Source organism: Alexandromys fortis, unplaced genomic scaffold, assembly GCF_014885135.2.
Source record: "Alexandromys fortis isolate MF-2015 unplaced genomic scaffold, M_Fortis_MF-2015_v1.1 scaffold_62, whole genome shotgun sequence".
Classification (NCBI taxonomy): domain Eukaryota; kingdom Metazoa; phylum Chordata; class Mammalia; order Rodentia; family Cricetidae; genus Alexandromys; species Alexandromys fortis.
This window is the reverse complement of record NW_026067942.1, coordinates 4,968,957-4,993,306: the sequence shown is the minus strand read 5'-3', so window position 1 is coordinate 4,993,306 and position 24,350 is coordinate 4,968,957. Positions and strand designations below refer to the sequence as shown.

General features: G+C 49.3%; 1 protein-coding gene across 9 annotated transcripts in view; it reads right to left on the bottom strand.

The window, feature by feature from the left end:
• Ptpn14 (protein tyrosine phosphatase non-receptor type 14) overlaps window positions 1-24,350 on the bottom strand; it is a 142,275-nt gene that overhangs the window by 41,139 nt on the left and 76,786 nt on the right. For all 9 annotated transcript variants that reach the window (XM_050148146.1, XM_050148138.1, XM_050148147.1 and 6 more), the window contains 2 exons: window positions 9,286-9,383; window positions 6,556-6,623 (listed from right to left, as the gene is read on the bottom strand). In XM_050148146.1, coding sequence (XP_050004103.1) covers window positions 6,556-6,623; window positions 9,286-9,383 — 166 coding nt within the window. The remainder of the gene's footprint in view (window positions 1-6,555; window positions 6,624-9,285; window positions 9,384-24,350) is intronic.

Below are 24,350 nucleotides of genomic sequence, written 5' to 3'. Positions count from 1 at the left end.
CTTTCTCTCTCCTGCGCACAGCTCCTAGCATAGCCGGTGGGACCCAGAAGGTACAGCACCTACCACAGCTGGTGGGACCCAGACAACACAGCTCCGACCACAGCCGGTGGGACCTGGGCTGCTTTTTTTTCTTTACCGACCATGTGCCTCCCAAATGCACTTTTATTAAATTGCTTGGTATGTGCTTGTGTAGTGTGTGCGTGTGTGTGTGCACATGAATGTGTGGATGGCATAAAATGACCTCAGCTCTTGCCTCTTGTTGTAGCCACCTTGGTGGGTTAGTTGGCTTTCCTCATTGTTTGATTTTAAACACAAGGCTTCTCGCTAGTCTGGAACTCACCAGGGAGGTCAGGCCAGTTAACCGGAAGGCTCCGGGGACTCACTGGGTTCTGCCTCGTCAGCACTGGGACTGCAAGGGAGTTTTGCTTCCACGTGGGTTCTGGGGACCAAACTCACGTCTTTGCAAGCTTTACTGTTCAGTTATCTCCCAACTGAACCCTGGGAAATAAGCGAGCTTCCAGTCGTGAGACCGCAAATGTGTTGTGTGCCTGCGACACTAGCTGCAAGCACCTCAGCCACACCAGGTGCAGATTCTAAAAGGCACATGGGGACAGAACAAGCTGAGGTGAAGATCAAAGGCTCCGTTAAAACCTAAGTTCCAACTCTGAAAACGCCCAAAGGCACCCTTCTGCTGTTATATTCAACTCAATGCCTCCACCTGTGTGTGTGGGGGGGGGGGTGGCGGCAGAGGTATGCACACCCCAGAGATGTGTGTGCGTGGCAGGGGCTGAATGACAAATGGCAGGGTGTGTGCCACAGCCACACACCTGTGGAACGCCTGTGTACTTAACTTTGTTCTTTTCTCTGCTGAGGAGATGCCACCTGACAGCTCAGGGAGTAGGGAAGATCAAACAGGGCCATTCATCCGCCTTCCCTCCCTTGGCGGAGGAATGCATGCTTCCCTTTGCGAGCTCCAGCAGAACCCAGCAGAAAGCTGAGAATTTGCCACGGCTCCCCACTGCTTGCACAATTAGGTCCACACCTGGGCCTGGCATCTGGACCGTTCTTTAGTGGGACCCAGCCATTCTTTCCAGATCTCCTCCCCTCAGAGTTCAGAGCCTCGGGCAGGCTTCTGTTCTCAACACAGCTTTCACTGTCTCCGTTTCGACTCCTGCCCACACAGTCGCACCACACAACAGGAAACACCCCGTCTCCACTCTCACGATGGATACTCCATGGTGCCTTCCCTCCCCTGGCCATAGCTCCTCTGCTGTGGGGGCCTCCACAAACCTTCTGCATGTTCTGTCTACAGTGTTTCTTCTGTGGTTACACACACACACCATCTACACACCATCCTATTCCATTCCTTGTCTCCCGTCACCTGCTAGAATCTGGGGCCCTCAAGGACAGCATTTCTTTCCATCCTGTAAGAGGTCAGTCATGGGGCTTTTCCACAATGACCCTTCCAAGTTCATAAGACAAAGTGAGTAGTCAATGAATACTGACTGAACACATTGTTACAGAGGAGGTTTTGACCATACGAAACTGGGTAACAGCAGCTCATCCCTCTGCTTATCTTCTCAGTTTGCATTTCAAAATGCAGACAGCGGCGTTATTTAATCAGCTCATATTTGCATATCACAGACAGAGTCACTGTAATAGTAACACATCCAAATAACTGGTTATTGAGAATTTACCCCGGACCAGGGTAGGTCCCTCATACGGATCTCCTCCTTGATCTTCAAAGTGGGAACGGGTTTAATCTAACTTCGGATGTGCAGACAGGGGCTTTGAACCATCAGCTAACTTGCCCAAGGTTGTATAGCCAGTAAGGGTGCTAGCCCTGTGTAGCCTAAGCACCACTCAGCGACTATGTGGTAAGGGTTTAGACCACAGACTACCCAGGACAGGTCACAGCACGGTGGACTCAGGATGTGTACTCAGAAAAAATTGATGAGGGTTGCAGGCCACGCTTGGAACATACTCAATTCAGCGGTGAGCACGAGCAGCCCCCAGCTTCATCTCCAGCGCTGCTCAGGGAGACGAGGAGGGACATCAAAATATGCCTGATCTTTGCCCTAGACACACGTGGCTACTGAGCAGTTAGGCTATGGCCAATACAACCACAAACTCAACCTCTAACTCGTTTAACTTTAAATTTGAATATGAACTTCCACTTGGGGCTAACGGCAAACCACTTTGAAGAGAGCGAGCATAAATCTAAGAACAATAATCTCGGTAGTTTGGGAATCAGGATAGCTGAGGCAGGAGGATCACAAGTTCAAGGTCAACCTAGGCTATGTAGTGAGTTCAGAGTTAGCTTGGGCAACTTGAGACCTTGCTTCAAGATAAAAATTACAAAAAGGGCCGGGATTATACATACCTTCATCATAGGAACCTGCCTGGCACGTGTTTGGCCCAGATGAATCCTTTATCCTGAAGAGAGGTGTGGGGAGCATGTGGGGTTGGGGGTGCAGCTGTACATGCTGTGCATGTGGGGGTCCTCAGGTGCCTTCTACCCTTTGCCCAAGACAGGCTCTCTCACTGCCATCGAGCTCTGCTAAACAGGCTAGGCTACCAGACCAGGCTACCAGACCAGCAAGCTTCAGAAATCTGCCTGTTTCTGCTTCCCACTGAGCTGCTGCTGGGATCCAGGTGCGTGCCACAGCACCCAGCTTTGGATGTGGGCTCTGAGAATCAAACTCTGGTCCTCATACTGGTAGGGCAAGCAGTTTTCCAATTCAACCATCTCCTTGGGTCTGCTTAAATGTTTTAATGTCTCTGTTGACACCTAAGCTGTGCTTCCTTTCCAGTGGTACCCACCTACAAAAGCCTTCAGGCAGGGGAAAGGACAGCTATGGAGGAGAAGGTTCCAGAGATTGGCACAGGGTAGGAAGCAGCGGTGGAAAGACTGGCAGCCCTCAGTCCACCTGAGCTTCATCTGAACAAGGGAGCGTGCTCTGAGAAACCTGTGTCGCAAGCTCTTTGGGGACGAGTATTATATAAATGACTACAGAAGATCACATCAGATAGGCTGAGCCCCTCGTGGGACCAGAGCCCAGTTGGAATACGGGGTACCTCTGTGCCTCCCCTAATCAACTGTCTCCTTTCCTGTGACTATCCATGTGTCTCGGGGCAATCTGTTGTAAAGAGAACTTGGGAGCCGCAGCATCTGTCCTTTAGACTCCAATCCATACGCCGAACGGTCTCTGTTCGCTGCAGCAATTGCCGCCATGAGGATCCAAGTACCCTAACTCCTCAGAAGCCTTGGGTCCCAGTCGCCGTGACTCTCCTCCCAATGGACAGGCTATAGCCAAGTGACAGCTGACTCTCCCAAGAGCCTCTTCTTTCCTCCCCGTCCTAATCATGCCTTGTCCCCTCCGCTCTACCCCTTACCCATGACACAGGAGACTCCCCAGTTGTCTCTGAGCCTTTCCTAATTCCTGAGGTCCATGTGGTACCTCCCCAGGTCAAATCCTGATTATAATCCTGATCTATAGAATTGCACCCCAATTTGGCAAATCTCCCCCTAGGAGCATGCATGCCGTGGTTCTTGTACAATTTCATTCCCAGGTGTCTATTACCCAGGGCAGCATTTGGGACCAAACACTGAACAACAACAAAAAGCTACATGGAAAACGTGGTGAGTGGCCGTCTCTACAAGCAGAGCCAGCACACAGCACACGGGGCTGCTTGCAGCTCAGCTCTTTCACGAGTTGCCTTCTCGGCGAGTTCAGTTGTGTTCACTAAAACCCCTCTCAGTGAAGCCACCAACCAGGCAGCAGAATTCCCCAGATGACACCTCATCTATCCTCCAATCAGCTTCGGAATGGTCAGTTTTACTTCAATGGCTCATTCCAGAAACACGTATGAGCACACCCTATGTGCTAGACAACAGTGGGCCACCAAGTCTCTGCTTTGGGGGCCCCACGCCTGGCATTCTAACTGCCATGATAAGAATGGGCAAGTTCAAACATGGAAGGGGTTGGGAAGCGCTCACTCAGGTGCAAGTTCATGACCAGGACATGGCTGATGGCTGCTGCCCACGGACGGGCAGGCAGAAGGCCTTCCTGAGGAGCAGGCAGGGGAACACTGACCTCACAGATCTGCAGGGCGCTTGCCAGGAGATGACACCCAACTAGCAAGGCCTGGGGTAGTTCCCTATGCTTGGAGGAGCAGGACGGTTCTGAACAAAGAGGGACTGGAGAGGACCCAGGAGACAAGGGTCTTCACAACAGATGATGACCATATATACTTATGAGGAGACCTTGTCTCTCCCATACCTGCCCTGTGACGGTTGCTAACATATATCCTAGCGACCAAGTGCAGTCACAGGTTCGCTCTCCCCACACCCTCGCGACTGTTCTTGGACAACAGTTAACCCAGCAGGAATGAAGCGGTATTCTATCGTAGTCTAAACTGACTCCCTCGTGATCAATGATGCTGAGTGTTTTCCAGGTATTTCCTGGATATTTATTTATTTATTTATTTATTTATATTTACTTATTATGTATACAATATTCTCTGTGTATATCTGCAGGCCAGAAGAGGGCACCAGACCTCATTACAGATGGTTGTGAGCCACCATGTGGTTGCCGGGAATTGAACTCAGGACCTTTGGAAGAACAGGCAATGCTCTTAACCACTGAGCCATCTCTCCAGCCCTCTCCTGGATTTTTAAAAATCTTCTTTTGTGAAATGTCTATTAAGGTCATGTGTAGGGTCATGTGTTTTCTTAGCATCACGTTTGAGTTCCGCAGATGTGGCTACAAGCCCCTTGTCCAAAGTATGATTTGCAAATATTTTCTTCCATGTGTGAGCTTTGCTCCGTAAATGACGTCCTTTGCCGGGCAGAACTTCTTTAGGATGCGACCCGGATGCTCTTTCCTTATTTGTGCCTTGGGGTCATATGCCAGAAACCATTGCCCAGACCAAGGTCTTGAGCCCCTCTGTCCTCCTCTAACGGTTCAGTCTCAGGACGTAGACCTGCATCATAATCCACTTGGAACTGACTCATAGACACTGGGTGACATAAGGCCCAATTCCATCCCATTTCATGTGGACGCCAAGCTCTCCCAACACAAGGTACTGTAGATACTGCCATTCCCCTTGCTTGCCCTTGACCTCTTCGTCAAAAAGCATCTGGTTGTACATGTGTGGATTTATTTCTGGGCTCTTTTCCAAGCCGGTAGTCAATGTGTCTCTTATAGAAGTCAGCGCCACGCTGCTGTCCGTCTCCAGCCACTGCGTCGTCTTCCTTTGGGTCACTACTGCTATGAAGAAGCACCATGACCAAAAACACGCCGGAGAGGAAAGGCTTTGTGTGGCTTCTGCATCCACAGTCCAGGACTGAAGGAAATCAGGACAGGAACTCAAGCGGGGCAGGAACCTGGAGGCAGGAGCCGACGCAAAGGCCATGGAGGGGAGCTGCTTGCTGGCTTGCTCAGTTGGCTTTCTTATAGAGCCCAGGACCTCCAGCCCAGGGGTGACACCACCCACAATGGGTTGGGCCCTCCCCCATCAATCACTAACTAAGAAAATGCCCTACAAGCCTGCCTACAGCCCGATCTTATGGAGGTATTGTTCTGGTGTTTTCTCAGTTGGAGCTCTCTCCTTTCAAATGACTCTAGCCTATGTCAAGTTGACATAAATTACCCAGCACACATGATAATGACCTCAGGGTCAGGAAGCACAATGTCCATCGCTCTGGTTTGCCCTGGCTCAACACTGTTTCGGCTACTTGGCATCTTTTGTGGCTACACGTAAATATTAAGTTTTGCTTTTCCTATTTCTGTGAAGAATGGCTTTGTGATTTTGACAGGGGTTGCATCTCTGGGTTGCATGGGCATTTTAACACCAATTCTTCCAGGCCACAGCCCCAGAACATCTGTGTAATCCTGTGTAATCAGTGTTCTATGGTTGTCAGTGCATGAGCCCTCCAGCTCCTTGGGTGCATTTATTCCTATGTTTTATAGGTTTTTTATGCTCTTATAAATTGAACTGGTTTCTGTATACTTTCACCAATCTCCCCCCATCTCTTGTCCTCTTTCGTGGCTCTGAGGATTGAACCCACGGCTACGCAAACTCAGCAAGCGCTCTACAGCCGAGCCGCCTTCCCTGCCCACAACCACCACTTCCATTCAAATGGTCCTAGCAGCCCAGTTAAAATAATTCGGGCAATAATGAGTGAATAAATGAATATCTGCATATGAAAGAGAAGTAAAATCGTCCAGATCTGCAGATTATATGACTGTGTACACAAAAAGTACAGATTCCATCAAAAAGGAAAAAACACTATTAGAACTGATAGACTGAAAATCAACCCACAAGACTTGGTGCTAGTTCTCTCTGCTACCAAGGTTCTAGTAGGGAGGAAAAAACCAGAAGTGTCTTGAAGTGGGAAGATGCCCCACTTACACTCCTGGTGCTTCGTAAAACTTGTACCTATATTAGAGGACTCAGACCTCATCCCCAGGAAGCACAGAAAATTTCAAAATAAAGAATGAAATAGCCAAGGAAAGTAAAAAGCCAAGGGAAAAAAAGAAATGAACTCACCATAGGGAAGAGGACATATTCTCGGAGGAATTCTTGGGAATCAAATTGGTTATAGTCTCCAAAATCCGCTGAGAAGAAAAGCCAGGAAAACATCATTAATCATTACATGAAGACAGGGCAGAATAAAACACGGCAAACGTGTGCCCGCAATACCCGTCTACTGCATTCTCGCTGCAGCCCCGCTGAGGAAGACGGATGCCAAGCCGTACCTGTTGTCCCCACTTGTACCTAGCAACTATCAGTGCTGGCCTGTGAGCCCCACTAGCTGATTTTTAGGAAAGCAAGCCCAAATGGCTATTTAAAGACCTGAAAACCAACCTGTGTCTGTTTGTTTGGGTAGCAGGTTGGTATCCTATGTCTGTCTGCCAAAGGGACTTTCTAAGTCAAGGTTAAGATGGAGGGACGTAGCTGGAAATGCATTGCCGCTGGAAATCCCCACTGTAAACCACCCTTGGCAACCTGGAAAACCTTCACACCCCCTGAACACACTGACGTGTCACAAGATGCCAGGAATTCTGTTCTTCCCGGCTACCATCTCACAGTGGAATGCTGGAGCACGTGTAGACAAAATCCACGCAAATGCCTTGCCTTTTGCTGCCTCTGCACACAGAAATGCCAGCCCCACGGAGTCACAGAGACAGTGACGATTCCCCCCAAAATGAAGTGCAACTGTCTCTTGGATGAGGACCCCAAAACAGCAAAGACAACCCACTAAGCTTGCGTTCAAGTCCAGTCACGCCATATCTCCAATCACTTCTTTTATTCCTGTGGGCGTGACTTTCTAATGGTCCAATACAGATTGGAGAAAGAGAGAGAGAGAGGGAGAGGGAGAGAGAGAACTGAATGACATGTGTGTGTGCGTATGTGCACTCTTCCATGTGGGCTCATGAAGACAAGAGGCCAATGTCCACTATCTTTCTCACTTGCTTCTGCAATTGTATTTAAGAGACAGGTCTCCCACCGACTCTCAAGTCCACTGTTCTGTCCAGCAAGCCCTAGGATCCTCCTGTCTATGCCTCCAATTCACGCACAAATGTGCCCGACTTTACATGGTTCTTGGGATCCGAATTCAGGTTCTCATCCTTGCACAGGGGCCCTTTCCCTATGAACTATCTCCCCAGACTAGGAGAATGCTGCTTCAAACATTCTCGAGGTAAAGCAAGCTTCATCAGACAGGCAAAATAGTTCACTTCAAGGAGCCAATAGAAAGGGAATCCAGACTGAGTCCACCAACTTCCTGAAGAATCTTACAATACCCAGGCTGCCTGGAATATACCAAATGAATGAACAGCGAGGGGAGGATTACACACAGGGAACGGAAAAGGAAGTCTTTTAAAGAAGAAAGGCCCAGTCAACATGCAGACACGGTGGGTTTTCCCAGTCCTGAGCTATTATTGCAATGGCCCACTACTGCTTCCAATGCAACTGCCCACTGTTTCTTCTCTTTCTGCTCCTCGGGAGGACAGACAAATGCAATATATTTTGGGCATTTTAACTCAGAGTGAAATGTCAAAGAAATCCATCTCTCCAGACATTAGCACTCAAAGGACTCAAGTTCTAAGTGTGGGATGGGAAGTCCACCAGCTCACAGCTCCTATATCAACGGCCCACAAGAACTCTGCAGCTAGCAAGAAAATAAGAACGGAAAGGGAGATATCAGTTTCCTTTTGGAAAATTATATACTACTCTCTTGGGATTGGAGAAGTGACTCAGCAGTTAAGGATGCTCGCTTCCCTGGGACGTGGGTTCAGTTCCTAGCACTCACTTGGTAGCTCGCAAATGTCTGATGCCCTCTTCTGGCCGCACCAAGTATTGCGCACATGGTGCATAGACACACAAGTAAGCAAAATACACACACACACACACACACACACAATCTTTAAAATATTATACATACTCTTCTTATTTTCAATATGAACAAATGCATTTAAACCACCATTCAAATACAAGTCTGGAGGCTGGTTGAGTGGCCAAGAGCATTTGGTGTTCTTCCAGAAGACCCGAGTTTGGCCCCAAGCACCCAGATGTGGTGCTCCAGAGCCACCTACAGCTCCAGCCCCAGTAGGTCTGAAACCTTCCTCAGGCCCCTACACATACCTGGAGCACACTCATACAAGTGCACATAAATAGAAAGCACAGATCGACACACATAAAATAACACATTCTACAATGCAGAGAAGGTTGAGAACAGCGGCACAGGTTGCAGGACAAGCTCACTCTGATTCATGCGCCTTGTCACATGGCCATCATCATCTAAGTTTCTCTTTTCAATTCTATGACAGTGAAGTACAGGATATTGGTTAAAGCGATTGTACTGAAATTAATGAATTAATATTGATTAACTGAAATTAATATTAGTATGGGTTTGAGATTATTGTACTATAGTAATTCATTCCTATCATCAGGGCACAGACTATGACCACACCGTACAGTGGAGTAATCCTGAGACAACGTCTCCCACACTCGCAAAGGCAGCCTCAATTACAGGCAATTTAAAAACTATCTCTTCAGTTAGAACCCTAATGGAACCACAGTCAAACAAGCATGGCTGAGTCAGGGGCGGCTTGGAGAAATCCACCCTCCTGCCACCCCCCCAAAAAATCACCGCTCATCTTAATGCACAACTTGACATGAACATAGAGCGTCAGCCAGAGGTCACATCGCCAAATCTAACTGCTCACGCTGAAAGAGCATAAGGAAGCAGAAGCTGGAATTCCAGAGATGCCTTACCTTGCACAGCTAAGCCGGCCAGCCGGATCACTTGCTCCAGTGTGCACCGTAACCGCCCTTCAAGCACATCCTTTTTGGCTTGCAGGTAATACTGGTATCTGTTTGGAGAAGAGAGGACAGCCATAAACACACATGCCGGGTGTTCGCAGCAGGATGTGCAGGTGACGCTGATGGCCTCATCGCTACAAAAGATGGACAGTAACCTCTGCCCCTGTGTCCCTCTGTCTGATGTAACAGGTGCTGAAGCCAGTTCACGGTGAGAACATTCTCATCAGACGGCCTGTTTGTGAGCCCTCAGGATGAACTGAGACCGGGAATGTCCCAGAAACACTTAACAGTACCTGCTTTCAATGGCTTAACTGTCAATTTGACAAAATCTAGAACCACCTGACATGCTTGTGGAGGGACTATCTTGATTACCTAATTGAGGTAGGAATAAAATCTTAAAAATTAATGTTAAAACATGAAAATTTACAGATGCAGAAGTCTGGTAGACCAGATAGATCACTAGTTGGTCAAATAAAGTGGAATTCTCCTGAAGTCTTTTTCAGAGCCAGGCCTCACCTCACATGTTTGAGACACATGAAAAGGTAGCTGATTTGAACTTTCTAACTTGGATGCTTTTTCAGAAAGCAAAATGCAGATAGTCTGCCTGTGCAGCTGCAGATCAGGTCTCTGGGCAGAAGCGGCAACACTGAGTGCACCTCCTGCTTCCAAAACCCCTCTCTCAGAACGATGCTGACTTCAGAAACCTCCTGGACCCGGGTGTTTGCTCCCAGGCCACGGCTCACTGCCATCTCTCATCCAGACTGGCCCTGCAGGGCTCTCTCCCGCAACACCTTCTGGGAACAACTGGCCACCCGGTTGCTCCTGGTCACAACTGCTCTGGATTTTAATCTAACTTTGAGGACTCTGCCTGGGAACTCAAATGTCACCCCAAGCCTGGTTTCCCTAGAGAGAGACCATCAGGGGGTAGGAACTGATTGTGGCTAAGAATCCCTGCACTGTCGTAGGTGCTGCGACAGGCCCGTCCAGGGCTCTGCTAGAGGATAAGACACTGGCTCTGCACCAGGTGGTGGTGGCGAACGCCTTTAATCCCAGCACTCGGGAGGCAGAGGCAGGCAGATCTCTGTGAGTTCGAGGTCAGCCTGGTCTAGAAGAGCTAGTTCCAGGACAGGAACCAAAAGCTGTGAAGAAACCCTGTCTCGAAAATTAAAAAAAAAAAAAAAAAAGACACTGGCTCTGTGCCCAGCCCGGCCTTTGTCTATAGGGCAGGGCAACAAAACACCATAAATAACAAACAATCCAAAAACCAAAATGCGTTAGTTTTTGGTGGGAAAAACCTATTCTCAGATCTGAAGAACAAACACTGGGAAGAATAAATCCTTTTAAATCAAACTTAAAGTACAAAAGAAAACTAACTTTTGCTTTTATTCCCACCTAATATTTTACCTGATAAATTCATAACCGTTTTGCAGATGTCACCATGCAGCCAGGAATTTTCCTCCTGCCCATAACATTTGGCTGAATCAAGGAATGACCTCCATCCAGCTCCGGAGGCCAACCAGCAGAAGATCTTTTGTCCCCTTGTCCATGGAAGGCCACCCCTCAGGGGACACCGCTCTGTCCTTAATTTGCCCTTGTCACCACGGTTCTGATTCCTCTTATCCCCAATTTCCAGCACACAGGAAAGGAACTAGACACAAGAACTCACGGCCAAAGTCATCTGCTGGCTATGAAAGCCACTTTTGTCTACTCCAAAAGCGCTCAGACTACCAGGAGGAAATGTCAGGATCAGTGCAAAGCCCAGTGAACTCAAGGACACTGTGTTTGTGTGTGCGTGCGTGTGTGTCTGTGTCTCTGTGTGTGCATGCATATGTTGTATGTGTGTCTGTATGCATGCACATGTGTGTGTCTGCGTGTGTCTGTGTGTGCATGCATGTGTGTGTGTGTGTGTGTGTGTGCATTGTGTGTGTTTCTGTGTGGTTGGGTGGAGAGGAAGAGACTGAGTCTCAGGGAGTTTAGAGCCAGTACTTGGCAGTGAGAAAAGGAAGCCTAATGATCTGCTCCTTTGTGAGAATCTGCACAAATAACATTGAAGCATCACTTTCTATGAACTTAGAGCCCTAACAAGAGTAAATCCAAGAATCCAACACTAAGAACCCTGAATGGTCACAGTCATATCCTCTGGCATTCTGATTTCCTCTGTGCAGACCTTCAATTCCCCATTCCATGGTTCCCAATTTTCATGTCTCTTTCAAAGAGATTAATGCTCCTCACCAGTCCTTGGCTGTCTCCCCTCTGAGCCAAGGCCATAATCATAACCCCAGTTCCTATGTTCCATATTCCAGGAACTCCACCAGGAGCCCACCATTAAGCCCTTCGCATGAAGGAACACACACCCTCTCAACTAAAGGCAAAGCTCGCACAGCCTTATTTAAATATATGAAATGCTGGTTCTTAAAAAGCAACACCAGGTGTGACTCCATGAACCTGTAATCCCGACACTCCAGGGACTCCGACAAGAGGATCACAAATTCAAGGCCAGCCTAGGTTATACAGTGAGATCTGGGCCAGCCTGGGCTACACAGTGAGACCCTGTCTCAAAACAAAACGTGACAACAGCTAACTGACAACAGAGTACCTCCTGGGAGGACGCTCAGCGAGACTGCGGAGAGTGAGGCCCGTGGCTCCGGAGGGATGCTTCTCATTCGGGAGCACTGGACGTGCGGCCTCTGAGCTCTACACCCACCCTTCAGGGTTCTGTGCTCTGTGCCCTCTGCCGTCTTGCTCACTGCGTCCCTGGGCCAGTTCTCCGGGGAACAGTGCCTCGCTCCCTCCAGGTAACCTTCTCTTCAAGAGACCCCGCGAGTCTTTTGTGGAAGGGCTTTCATCTCCGCAACCCGGCAGTTCTTAGAGGGACTAGACGGAGCCAGGAAGAGGGTCCCTAAGTTATCAAACCCCTTTTAAGTGCCAAGAGTTCACTGTGGAAGCAGACACAGCTTTGAAGACGAGCCACTTCGAGTCTGAAGATCCTACTTTCCAAAAAGAGAGGAAGAGAGCAGACAGAGGGGCGAGGAGAGTGAGGAAGGGCATCAGCTTTGTGCCGTGCGCCCCACATGCCTCTCCAGTCATGGTAAAGGGCATGAAAACCAAACGGCAAGACCTGCTGGGAACCCAAGAGCGGGCTCTCGGGCCAGAGGGCGCCTGCCATCAAGTTTATTAAAGAAAGCTACAATGGGATTCTGAAAACTGACCAAACCGGGTGGAGGGGGGACCTCAACTGAGAAGGGAGTTAAAAGCTCACCTCATCCTCCTACTAGTACAACGTTGGAACCTCTCCCGGGACAGCCCGTGCCCTCGGTCGTGTGTGGTTTCCACTTATTTTCACACACTTCCAAGTCAGGGGGCATCCGGGTGCTAATACAGTTCTAGGAAGCACTTGCTGGGAGCATGAATGCAAAACATGCTGTCACCTGGGGGAGGACCAGGCCTCAGGCCTCTGTTGGGGACTACAGCTGGCCCCACAGCTGGCCGTGAGCCTGGCCAGCTCTTCACTGTGCTCTCCGATGGGGCGGTCTTTCAGTCCCTGGGGGAAATGTTCATAAGGACGTCCTCATGCTGTGTGCCAGAGCTGAAACTGTTTCCCATGTCACTCCTGGAAGTGACAATGACCAGCCACGATGCTAGAGGAGATTCTTTTGGGGACAAGATCAATGACCAAGGAAGCTACTAAGTCCACAAAACAGTAGCTATGCTCTGCCTGAGCCTCACACTCAGGCGTCCATCCGCGTCCAGGTCTTCTGTCATTGCTGGCTTGCAGATAAGGTTTCACACGGCCCAGGCTGGCTCCCAACTCCCTGTGTCACCAAGGATGACCTTGAACTCCTGCTCCTCCTGTCTAAACACCCTCCAAGTCCCGGAGTCAGAGGCACGAGCCACCAGGCCTGGAATGCGGTGTCAGGGATCAAGCCCACGGCTGCTTCACGCTAGGGACGCCCTCTACCCACTGGGCCAAATGCCCAGCCCACGTATGTGGCAGGTAGCATTTAGATCGTCTTGTGACCGGAAACAATGACTCCTGGCCGACAGCAAGGAACACTGGAATGTTCCACACACGTAGGTTGGTGCAGGGCTGTGCTTGGACACAGAACGCAAGAGCTGCATGCACCAGCCTGGAAGCCATCCAGACCACAAAGGCCTTTGGGAAGCCGGGGAGATGTGTGCTGTCACCGCATGAGACTGTGGCGGTTACTCGTAAGATTGGAAAACACAAGAAGAAAATTCGGGCCAATCTGGAAATCATTTGTTCGGTTTACTTTCCCACTGAAAGCTCCCTTTGTAAAATGTAAAAATGGCGTCCCGTAGGATTTGAGAGCAGGGCTGGCGTTCTGTTTTTAGAATCGCTGGGCTCCTCTCTGTTTTGGTTAGAGGTACATTCCTCTAACTGCAGCATGTAAAACCGTGGGTCCTATTTTGGAAACATACAATTTCATGGAAGTATACTCCACCCTGTCAGCACTGTGGGTCGAAGGGAAGAATCCAGCCAGCCAATCCTCATGCCAGGAAACAGAGCACAGCCAAGTTTCCAAAGAGGTTCTCTTCGGATCTAAGCTCGCAAGGAAATGTTAAAACATCCCTCATATTCAAAGCCCCTGAAACGCCCCATCTGGCTGCAGAGGCCCAGAGGCTGGTTTTAGGTTACAAGTCGTCAGTGCTCCTGTAAGAATCGGGATATAATCCTGCATGTGGAATAAAGGCACATTTTCTCTTTTCATTTCTTTTGTTTGTTTTGATTTTAATCTAAAGCAACAATCCATTTCTTGAGTAAATACTAGTCTCTTCGCGTGAATGCAGACAAGGGTCCCAGCGAGCCTTGCTGCTAAACCTAATGACTGGGAGCTGAAAGATGCTACGAGCTTGGCTCTGGAGGGTCATCCATCCTGAACGTCCCGTTCCATGGCACGAACGACGGTTCCAACTTCCTTCCTCCTCTAAGTCTCTCAACTGCAAGTCTGTGTTTATTTTTAAATGCTAAACTTAGCCAAGTCAACGGAGCGCTGAGTATTCTGAAAGAGGTATTGAGAACTCCCTAAAAACCTCCACCGCCTAGCGTTAGCCTCTGTGTTTCAAGACGTGTGGCTGGGACCCCTTGTCTCCACTTGAATTCACGTGTGAGGAATCTGCACATTCCGTCTGGGTTATACTCTCAGGTCTGTCTCTTCTGGTTGAGAAACGCCTTGTGGTAGCCTATAAAGCAGGGCCTGTCCTACCGCAGAACCGCGAGCAAGGCGCCAGGAACTCAAAGGCTGAGGATATAGCTTTGAGAATGGGTTTCCCACCCCTCCCCCCCTGAATCTCTCTGTCCCTGGGGCTGCCGAGGTACTCCAGGCTGGAGAGCCTTCAGACCCGGATTTGCCCTGACCGGTGTCCTCACGGTGACCAGAGAGGATGGACGCAGGAGTAGTGGGCTGTCATGGCGCTGGGGATGCCTGCCTGGACAACCCCTCCCCACCCCCACACGACGCTGGCTGACCTCACTTCCTGATTATAGTGCTGCACCAGCGGAGTGTGAGTACAAGTGGCTGCCACCCTCCAGCAGACATCTTCATCTTCCGAGCCTGTGAGATTTCTGCTTCCCTCCGTCTTCCTGCTGCTCCTTTCTCCTGGACGAAGAGGACACTGTGCGGGGCTTCAGCCTCAGGAGGAGAGATGAGGCATGCGGGAGACAGTCCTCTGATTATGAATACCATAGGGACTCGGAGGCCATGTACTGATGGCGGATAGTTGATCCTAAGCAAGTGCGTTGGGAGAGATTTTAAAAACCATGCCCAGCCCTTCCAATGTGGACAGCAGGAAACTGTGCTCAGAGAGAACTTTTCCAAGGAGACATCACTTCTTAAAGCCAAAGCCAGATGGCATCCAAGCAGAGCCAACCACAGACATGAGGAGGGTGGGATTCTGATTCTCGGTATTTCTGGTGAACCCGTCCCCCAATGCCCTGAAATCCCCAAAGGAAAACAAAATTGAACGGGCCACTCCCTGTGCTTCTGAGGAAGACCTGAGGAGGCTGGCCCTTCCCCCAGAGGCCTGTGTGCACCTCAGCCTGAGGCTACCCTACAAAGGCACTGCAGGATCTCCAGGTCTGTTTTGTGCTGCCTGCAGCCCGGTGGCCTGAGGCAGGCACTCTGAGCTATGACTGCCCGCCTATTTCCCCAAAGTCGTCCCGTGTTCCTGTGGCTCGTTCCCTCCTCCACGGCTGAAATCCACCTCAGTCAACTTCTCTCCTCATCTGAAGAGCCAATCCAGATGTCACAATTTGTAGAAGGACATCTTGACATTCTGTCTCTGAAGCCTTCACAGAGCAATAGAGGGTAGGAGTGGGGGAAGGTCATTACTGCCTTGATTACTAAGAGCAGGGTAAAGTTTGCTAGAAACCTCTGTTCACAACTAGCAGTATCAGAAAGCCTTTTTGCCAGAATGTACTGGAACCTTCTCCCTGGCTGGCGAACACCTCAGAAAGCACTGCTTTCTGTTTGATGGTTTGCTGTACAAATAAGAAGGAAAGGGAAGAGGAACAAAATCAAGACATGCCCTCCTAGGATTCTGGAGTAGGATGGAGCAAGCCAAGCTGCTAGATGGACTGGGCTGGGGCTGGGTAGAGGCAGGGGAGGAGAAGCTCATCCCTGTATTCCAAAGACTGCTCTCAGCTCCAGCTGGAAATAGTAGGCAGGGTGGCCCTTACTGGTTTTGTCCTCCACGTCCCTACAACGAGACAGGAATAAAACCAGACCTATCTGGCCATCTCCTTCCCTGGCCCCGAGCCCTCAAAACCCTTGGGAAGAATTTCAGTTCAGGACTCCTGACATATATAATAATGCGTCTGGTACCTGGTCTACGCGCTATCTAAACGCTTTTATGTTTAATGAATGTCCAAAGCTGACGGTCAATTAAAACTGCACCAGCAGCAGAACAAAGCAAGCACTGGAACAACCATGGGAAACAAGATGACCCCAAAGAAAACCCAGCAGAAGCAAGGGAGCCATTCCCACAAGTGACAACAATGGCCTTAAATGGAAAAGCCTGTCTTTGGGCCTTACTCACAATCACAAGCTAACCGACGTATGCTCATGAAAACAAACACACACACAGTTTCCAAACACACACAGGTAGGATTTCCCTGGCACGTGTTCTACTCCACATGGTTCCCACCGCACCTGATCTATAACCACCTTCTCTCACCAGAGACACATAACTTCTCAAGAAGACTCTAAGTTTCTGTGACTCAAAGGCCTGCAATTTTTCCTTAAAAGAACAATGTTTGTTTAAATGCACACAAACACACAGGCCTCGAGCGGTAGCGGGGAAAGACCGATGGCAGCAAAAGTTGCGTAAGAAGCAAGGCAAGCCCCGACGTGACCCACCCTCTCTGCTCTGAACTCTTGAGTTAATTATAACAAATTACAGGGGCTCCGAGTATAGCATAGAGAGACCATAAACTCCCTAATAGCGGCCTACATTGAACCAAGGTTCTGTGTGAAAGAGGAATTCGGTTTCCACAACACATCGTAGGGCAGGAGGGAATGTCCCGACTCCACTTCTCTGTCCTACACGTGTCACTGGGCACAGACCTTTCACATTGGTCCTATCTGCAGGACTAGAAAGGGCCACAGAGGGCCTACCTTAAAATCTCTCATAACTCAGAAAGCAGTTTCATAATTTCTAAGAAAGTTAGAAAGAAATATTCATGACCACCCCACAATTATGCCTCCAGGTAAGGTCAAGAAAATGAGGGATTTAAAGTCACATAAAAATTTGTACATGAGGAGCTGTCCCAGCAAGTAAAGGTGCTTGCTGGCTAGATCAATGACCTCATTTTGCTCCCTGGGATGTAGATGGAGAAAGGTGAGGACAGAGTCCTTGTCCTGTGATTTCCATATAGATGCTGTGACATGCACTCATGTGTACATGCATGCATACAAAGAGATGTAACAGAAAACTTTAAAACCATTGGATATGAGCCAGGTATCATGGCACCTTTCATCCCAGCACTCAAGAAGCAGATGCAGGTGGATCTCTGAGTTCAAGCCTGGGCTCCAAGCTGGCCAAGGCTATGGAGTGAAATCCTTTCTCAGGAGGAAAACCTAACCATCCAAAACAAACCTTGAGAACCTCATAACCTACAGTCACCAAGGAGAGAAAGCGCCAACGCTGACTGCAAATGAAGGGGAAAAGGCACAGGAAAGGATGGAGTTGCTGGATTTGGTGGGACAAGCTTGCGATCGCATCCGCATCCCTGGGGAAGCTGGGATGGCCTAGGCTACCAGAGAGCCTTGCCCTGAGATAGAGTAAGAATGGAGTATCGGCATGAGCTATGCTGTAGGCAAACTTTGAGACAGGAGACCTAGCAGAGATGCCAGACACAGACCGTATCTTATGTGATTCCACTGACGGGCAGACACCAGAAGGTGGGGAAGCGGAGAAGGAAAAATGTCGTAGACGTTCTAACATTAGACAGTGGAGACGGCTGTCCCGCTCTGTGGATGAACTCAAAACAGAGACTGGCATGTGCTTAAATAATTAACAAGGCGGATTTTACACTTTATGAGTTTCATCTTAAAGGGAAAAAAAGCAGGTGAATAAACACCCAGGATTCCTAAGGAGGTAAAGTTCTTAGGGCCGGGGGCACAGCAGCCCATCGAACTGCCTGTTTCTGTCTCTGGCCTCCAGAGCCTGGCCTCGCACTGTTTCCTGCTGCCTAGTCTTTTCCCACCATGCCTTGACCTGTGATGAACAGGCTACCCTCTGGGCTCGGTTCAGCTGTTCTCTTCTCCACCCGCCCCCCCCCCCCCCCCCCCCCCCCCCCCCGCCGCGCCACCCCCGCCCGCACACATATACAAGGCAGCAGAGGTTGTTCACAGCCCCACAGTCCTTCCTTCAGCCTCCAGTGACCCCCAGCCCACAGCACCCCACAGTGCCCCCAGCTCTCAGTGGTCCTGCAGTCCTCCTCGGTCCAGTACTGCACAGCCCAGGCTCCCACACTGTCTCCTCGGGGACTTTCCTATCAGCACCTGGAGGCTCCGCGAACCCTGACACAGAAGGGAGAAGGGAATGAGTCATTTCCACTAAGGTTGTAAGATGCTGTGTCCAGGGAATGCAGGAGTTTCAGAAATGGCCTGGGGTGATATGTAACTTTGGTCTTCATGCTCAGAAGCCTGAGGCAGGAGCATCACCCGAGAACAAGAGTTTAAGACCATAGGGGAGCATGGAGAAATCCAGTTCAGAAACAGTTTGGGTTGACCAGAGGATTGCTGTGTAAAAGCACTGCCTTATAAACCTGCGACTTCAGCTGGATCCCTGGAATCCATGTAAAAAGCCACGCTCCTGCCCCAAGCCGCACTGGGGTGGGGGGAGGGAGGCAGAGCAGGAGAACTGACTGGAAGCTGGTGGGTCAGCTAGCCCGGAGTGTGCTGCAGAGTACGCTCAATGGGATGGACTGGACGGTGAGAAGCAGCCCCTGAGAACCCATCCTCCGAGTGGGTGTGTGCACGTGTGCGCATGCACACACAGTAAATTTTAAAATAAATTTCATAAACACAGCCGATTGCACATCAAGTATAAAAGGCTTAAACTTTGCTTGCCAGCAAAATAGCTCAGTGGGTAAAGGAACTTGCCACCGGGCCTGACAACCAGAGTTCAATCCCTAGGATTCATGTGGTGGAGAGAACAGACCCTCTCGATGTACCCCCACATACATACACAAATGAAGGGCAAGGAGGAGAGGGAGGAAAGGGAGGAGGAGGGAGAGGGGACACTTTGGGACTGGGGATATGACTCAATATGAGCATTCACACTTGGATTCAGACCTCACCGACACAAAGTGTGTAGGTGTGTGGTGGTGGTGGTGGTGGAGGAGGAGGTGGGGGGACAACGACATGGGAGTGGGGGTAGAGGTGGTGGTGATGGTGATGGTGGGGGGGTGCTGGTTAGGCTGACAGCGAACAGCGAGGGAGGGTAAACTTCAGGCCTTCATGCACACAGAATAAACACGCCTGCATGGTAGAGTGTGAATTGGAGCTGCCAACCAGTGGAGGCAGCTCTGACGCTGCCACATCGGGAACCAACAGCCTCGTAGAAAGAGATAAATCAAGACAGGCAGCGCGCACAAGAGCCAGCTCTGGCCACACCTCCGAACTAGAGTTTCAGGACAGTGTTCATCCCTCTTACGCTCGGCTCATCTGCCTGAAATACAAATGTGTCCACGATACGACCTCCCACAGCTGTGGGAAAGGGAGCTTCAGTCACCTTTGGAAGCATGAGTCAACTGCCCAAGGAACCGTCTTTCCAGTGACAAGAAGTCAGCAGAAATGCCTGAAAATGTGGCCAGCGGTCAGGGGCATCGTGGGAGCAGCAGTCAGGGGCATCGTGGGATCAGCGGTCAGGGGCATCATGGGACCAGCAGTCAGGGGCATCATGGGACCGGTAGCAACACCCCGAGTATGGAGAATGATAACAGACACTCAGGGAATAGGCCTCAGCTCTTCCTCAGAATCGTTAACTAAAGGCAGCATCATTGCCAAAGGGGTCTGTTTCCCATCAGTGACGTCATACACCCAAAGCAAGGAGGAAATACAGACTACAGACTTAATAGATGTTTGAATGAGGAATGGGGCAAAAGAATTCATTACTTATATAGTCCCCAGGAACTATGGTAAAAAGAGAGAAAAGCACAAATCTTCCAGCCCATTCTAAGTTATTGCAGCTGGACTCTTGACACTCAAATGACCCTGAGCCTTCAGATGGCGGTGGAGAAGACGATTGGGTACCAGTGAGCTTGAGCCTTGGGATGCAGGTGGAGAAGATGATTGGGTACCAGTGAGCTTGAGCCTTGGGATGCAGGTGGAGAAGACGATTGGGTACCAGGCTCCTGCTCCCTCCCACCCTGCCTCCTGCAGGAAAAGCCCCAGAACCAAGCCTTTTTGGCTTTTGTAAATGCATCATCCTGGATCTCTAACCCTCAAACACATGCTGTAGTGTAGAATAAGCTTCCTCCCTGGCCAAAAGGCAAGTGCCATGCCAGACCCTGGGATCCCTGCCACTGTGGGGTCTTCAGTTTGAATGTAAACTCTTCCTGTTCAGAATGATGGAGCAAAGTCTCCCCTACTCTGTCTGCAGTCTGCCTGGGATCTGGACACTCCAGGCTCTACAGGAGCAGAGTGGTCTCCCTGTGTCTTGTGTGTCTTCACGTCATCTCGTGGACCTGCCAGGCCCGTGTCCAGTGTCGTGCCTGCCTGGTGAATAGGTACGTCTGTGTCTCCTATTGTCCAGGAGTACAGACCTCAAAGGGAAAATGGGAAGAAGAGAAAAAAAAAACTACCCAAAGTCTGAGCCACACTACATGAACACGCTGGCCATTGATGAAGTTGCCAACGTTGGATATGAATAGTTTTCCGTATAGAATCTTCAGAAGTAGCTGAAGATATCAAATGTGGCAACGACTGCCAAAGATAAAATACCAGACTGGCAAACATGTCACTGCCCAAGAATCTAGTATCTTCCATGCTGTGGTTTCTGGCAGAACTCTGCTCAGTTTTGTTTTCAGCATGGGAATGTCTCCCTGTAATCCTGTTTTTCAAATCCCTCTCAGGCTCTTGAGTAACTGTAAGTGTTCTTTCATCCTTAGCGATCTACTTTTCTAACTGTCTCAGTACCAACAAAATCTTTTAAAAATTTTTCTCTTGTACAAGTGTGTGGGCGTGCTCGCTCATGTGTGTGGGGCACATTTGCATACATGTGGGGGGGGCCCAAAAGTGTTGTTTTGAATTTTCCTCCATTAGTACTTACCCTATTCTTTGAGACGGTGTCTCTTAACTGAGCCCAGAGCTGACAAGTATGGCTAGTCTTGTCAGCCTGGTTGCTCCAGGGATCCTCTGTCTTCTGAGTCAAGATACAGACGGCCACCATTCTGGGGATCTGGACTCAGGGTCACAGCAGGTTGTTTAATGACTAAGCCATTTCCTAAGGCACCAAAATTCTTATAATTCTGAACACAAAGGTCATTTGTAGAAAAAGAGTTGACTAGATTTTGATGCTTCATAGGCTTGACTACAAACAAGGAAGCAGCAAACTTTCCCTGAAGATGCAGGCAGTGCTGGGGAGTTGTCAGGCAGGGAAATAATTCCATTTTCTATTCCATGAAGGGTTAGCTATACACATGTTCCTACTCCTCCTCCTCAGTCTAGGACCAAGACCTGAAAACCACCCATTAGAAATCAGAAAGGAAGCAGATGAAATATGTCCTTCTTAAACTAAAAACTCAAGGGCAGTGCCAAGAAGCTTCAACAGGGAATGTCCCCAGAGGCCCAAGATCCCTAGGACCGCTCTTTAGGGAGGTGGCAAGACCTTTATATGTGGGGCATGGTGGATGTGATTCAAGTCACAGGGGAGGGGTTTGAGGCCCATGGACCCAGCCAGCCCTTCCTCTTCCTATACTTCCCTCAGACAAAGAGGCACAGCTTGGCTATCATAGGCTCCCATCGCGATGAGCCACCACTGAAGAATAACAGGACCGACCAGTCATGAACCGACACCTACAGACGTGGGGGTCAGAAATCAACCCTTACTCTTCACAGATGGACTCTGTCAGGTGTTTACTGTTGATAAACTGCATCTCAGCACTGGGGACGTGGGGACAGGGATTTGTAGACTGTGACTGGGCCTTCGCTTCCTGGCTGCCCAGACCCTAATAATCACGTAGAAACTATATTAAGTACAACACTGCTTGGCGAATGGCTTAGGCTTATTCCTAGCAAGATCTTATATATTAAATTAACCAATTTCTATTAATCTGTGAATTGCCACGAGGCTATGACTTACTGGTAAGGTTCTGGCGTCTTTCGCCTTCAGCAGCTACATGGTGTCTCTCTGACTCTGCCTACTCTCTCTATATATCTCTGGATTTCCTGCCTGGCATTTTTCTGCCCTTCCATAGGCTAAAGCAGCTCCTTTATTGACCAGTAGTAATAAAACACATTCACAGCATACAGAGGGGGATCCCACATCAGGAATGCTGGTTAGCCAGGCCAGCTGAAGTGAGACAGTAAGGGACTCTGCTAAGAAACAAGACAGGAAACTCCTGAGAAAAGATACCTGAGGTTGAGGTCTGCTTTCAGGAGGATATGAGCACACAGACTCATAAAGATGGACAACTGACAGATGGACGAAAGGAGGGATAGGGACAGACAGGGACATGAATGGAAATGGATGGACACACACACACACACACACATACACACAAACAGACAGATGGACGGACAGATAGGGACAGACAGGGACCCAGATGGACATGGACAAGTGCACACACACAACAGACAGATGGACAGACAGGGACATGGACAGACAGACAGACAGACACATACACACACTGACAGAGTATGCTGCACAGCTGCTGCTGCTGCTGCTGCTGCTGCTGCTGCTGGTGGTGGTGTGTGTGTGTGTGTGTGTGTAATGGAATGTGTTATCTGAAAGTTAATGTTAGTAATTAAGATTGGAATAAAAGAGCCTGTGACTACTGAAGGCCGGTTATCAAGGGAAGTCACATCATTGCCAAGCCTTGGCCGATGGGCTAGACAGAGCATATGAATTTGATAGTCAATACACTCTGATATTGTGGGAAGATATAAGCATGCCTATCTGCATCTCTTATTTGCTAGTGTGTGTAGTATATGTTTGCACGTGTAGTGTTTGTATGTGAATGTGTGCATATGTGAACCCATTCAAGCACACACAGACATCAGGTATCTCCCTTTATTGCTCTTCCAGTTACTGCTTTGAGCCAGGGTCTCTACTGAACAGGAAGTTTACTTTTTGGCTAGGTCAGCAGGCCAGTGAGCGCTCTCAGGACCCGCCTACCTCCATTCCCCCATTGCTGGGTTTCCAAAAACAAGTCCCCATGGTCAGGTAGCAAGTGCTCACACCCACTGAGCCACCTGCGTGGGCCCTGTCTGCGTTCCTCTCACAGGGCACTCAGAACATCTGTATCGTCTCCCGATTGACTACATACACAGACGCCACACTGAGGAGTGTGTTGGCCTGACCCAGGACTGAGGTCTCCCAGCTCCCAGCACCCGGGGCTTCTACTGCAGTTCTGGTCCTGTGGTGTATTTCATTTTCCTTGAACGTTAAACCAAAACAGTTCTTTGCTGACTAAAGTTATCACTGGAAACAGACATGAGGATTGTAGAATAAGTAACTTACATCAGTGTCCACCAGAGTTGTACCAACGGCCTCCATGTTCTCACAGCGGGTCCTCTATTTCCGTGATATCAGCCAGAAAATCTTCAAGTTTAACTTAGACAACCTATACTTTTGTACATGAAACATTGTTTCTGCCGTCTTCCAGACATGTTTGCTCCTCAAAAGCACTTTTTTCTAACATCACTTCATCCCTCAGTTTCCCTGCAAAGCATCCAGTGTCTGCTTGGTTTTGACGATTTTTTTTTAGAATTAATATTTTATCCTCATTTATAATCAGATGGCAGTTGGGGATAGATTCTCCACACTTCATATTTTTTTTGAAAATTAAAAAAGTTACAGGTTTTAAACAGCTGCTGGCTGGTTATCTTTTTCAGGGCATGATTACGCAAATTCAGTAATGGAGGCTTCAAGCTTCTCCTTGTTCGCACCTTGAAATAGATGTGGATGACGGCCAGGATGTGGCTGCAGAGTGTGAAGTCAAATGCATGCTGACCTTCCAGTTTTACAAAAAGGGTCAAAAGGTGGGTTTTGACGAATTTTACGCCAAATGGGCTGCACATTGCTCTAAATGGCCCTAACTCATCTCGGTGCTGGCGGGAAGCAGCAGGCCAACCATCCCCTGTCCCCTCCACAGACAGGGTGAGCTGGGGGCATGAGTGGCTGTGGGCCAGCATGTGTCCCTGTGATTCCTCGGCCTGGCCTCTTATGTTTCCACGGCCACATCTGGTAACTGACAGGAGCAGGCGTCTTCACCACGGCTTATTTCCAGTGCCGTCCTTTCCCGCTCTTCTCCAGGCCTCGGTGTCGTC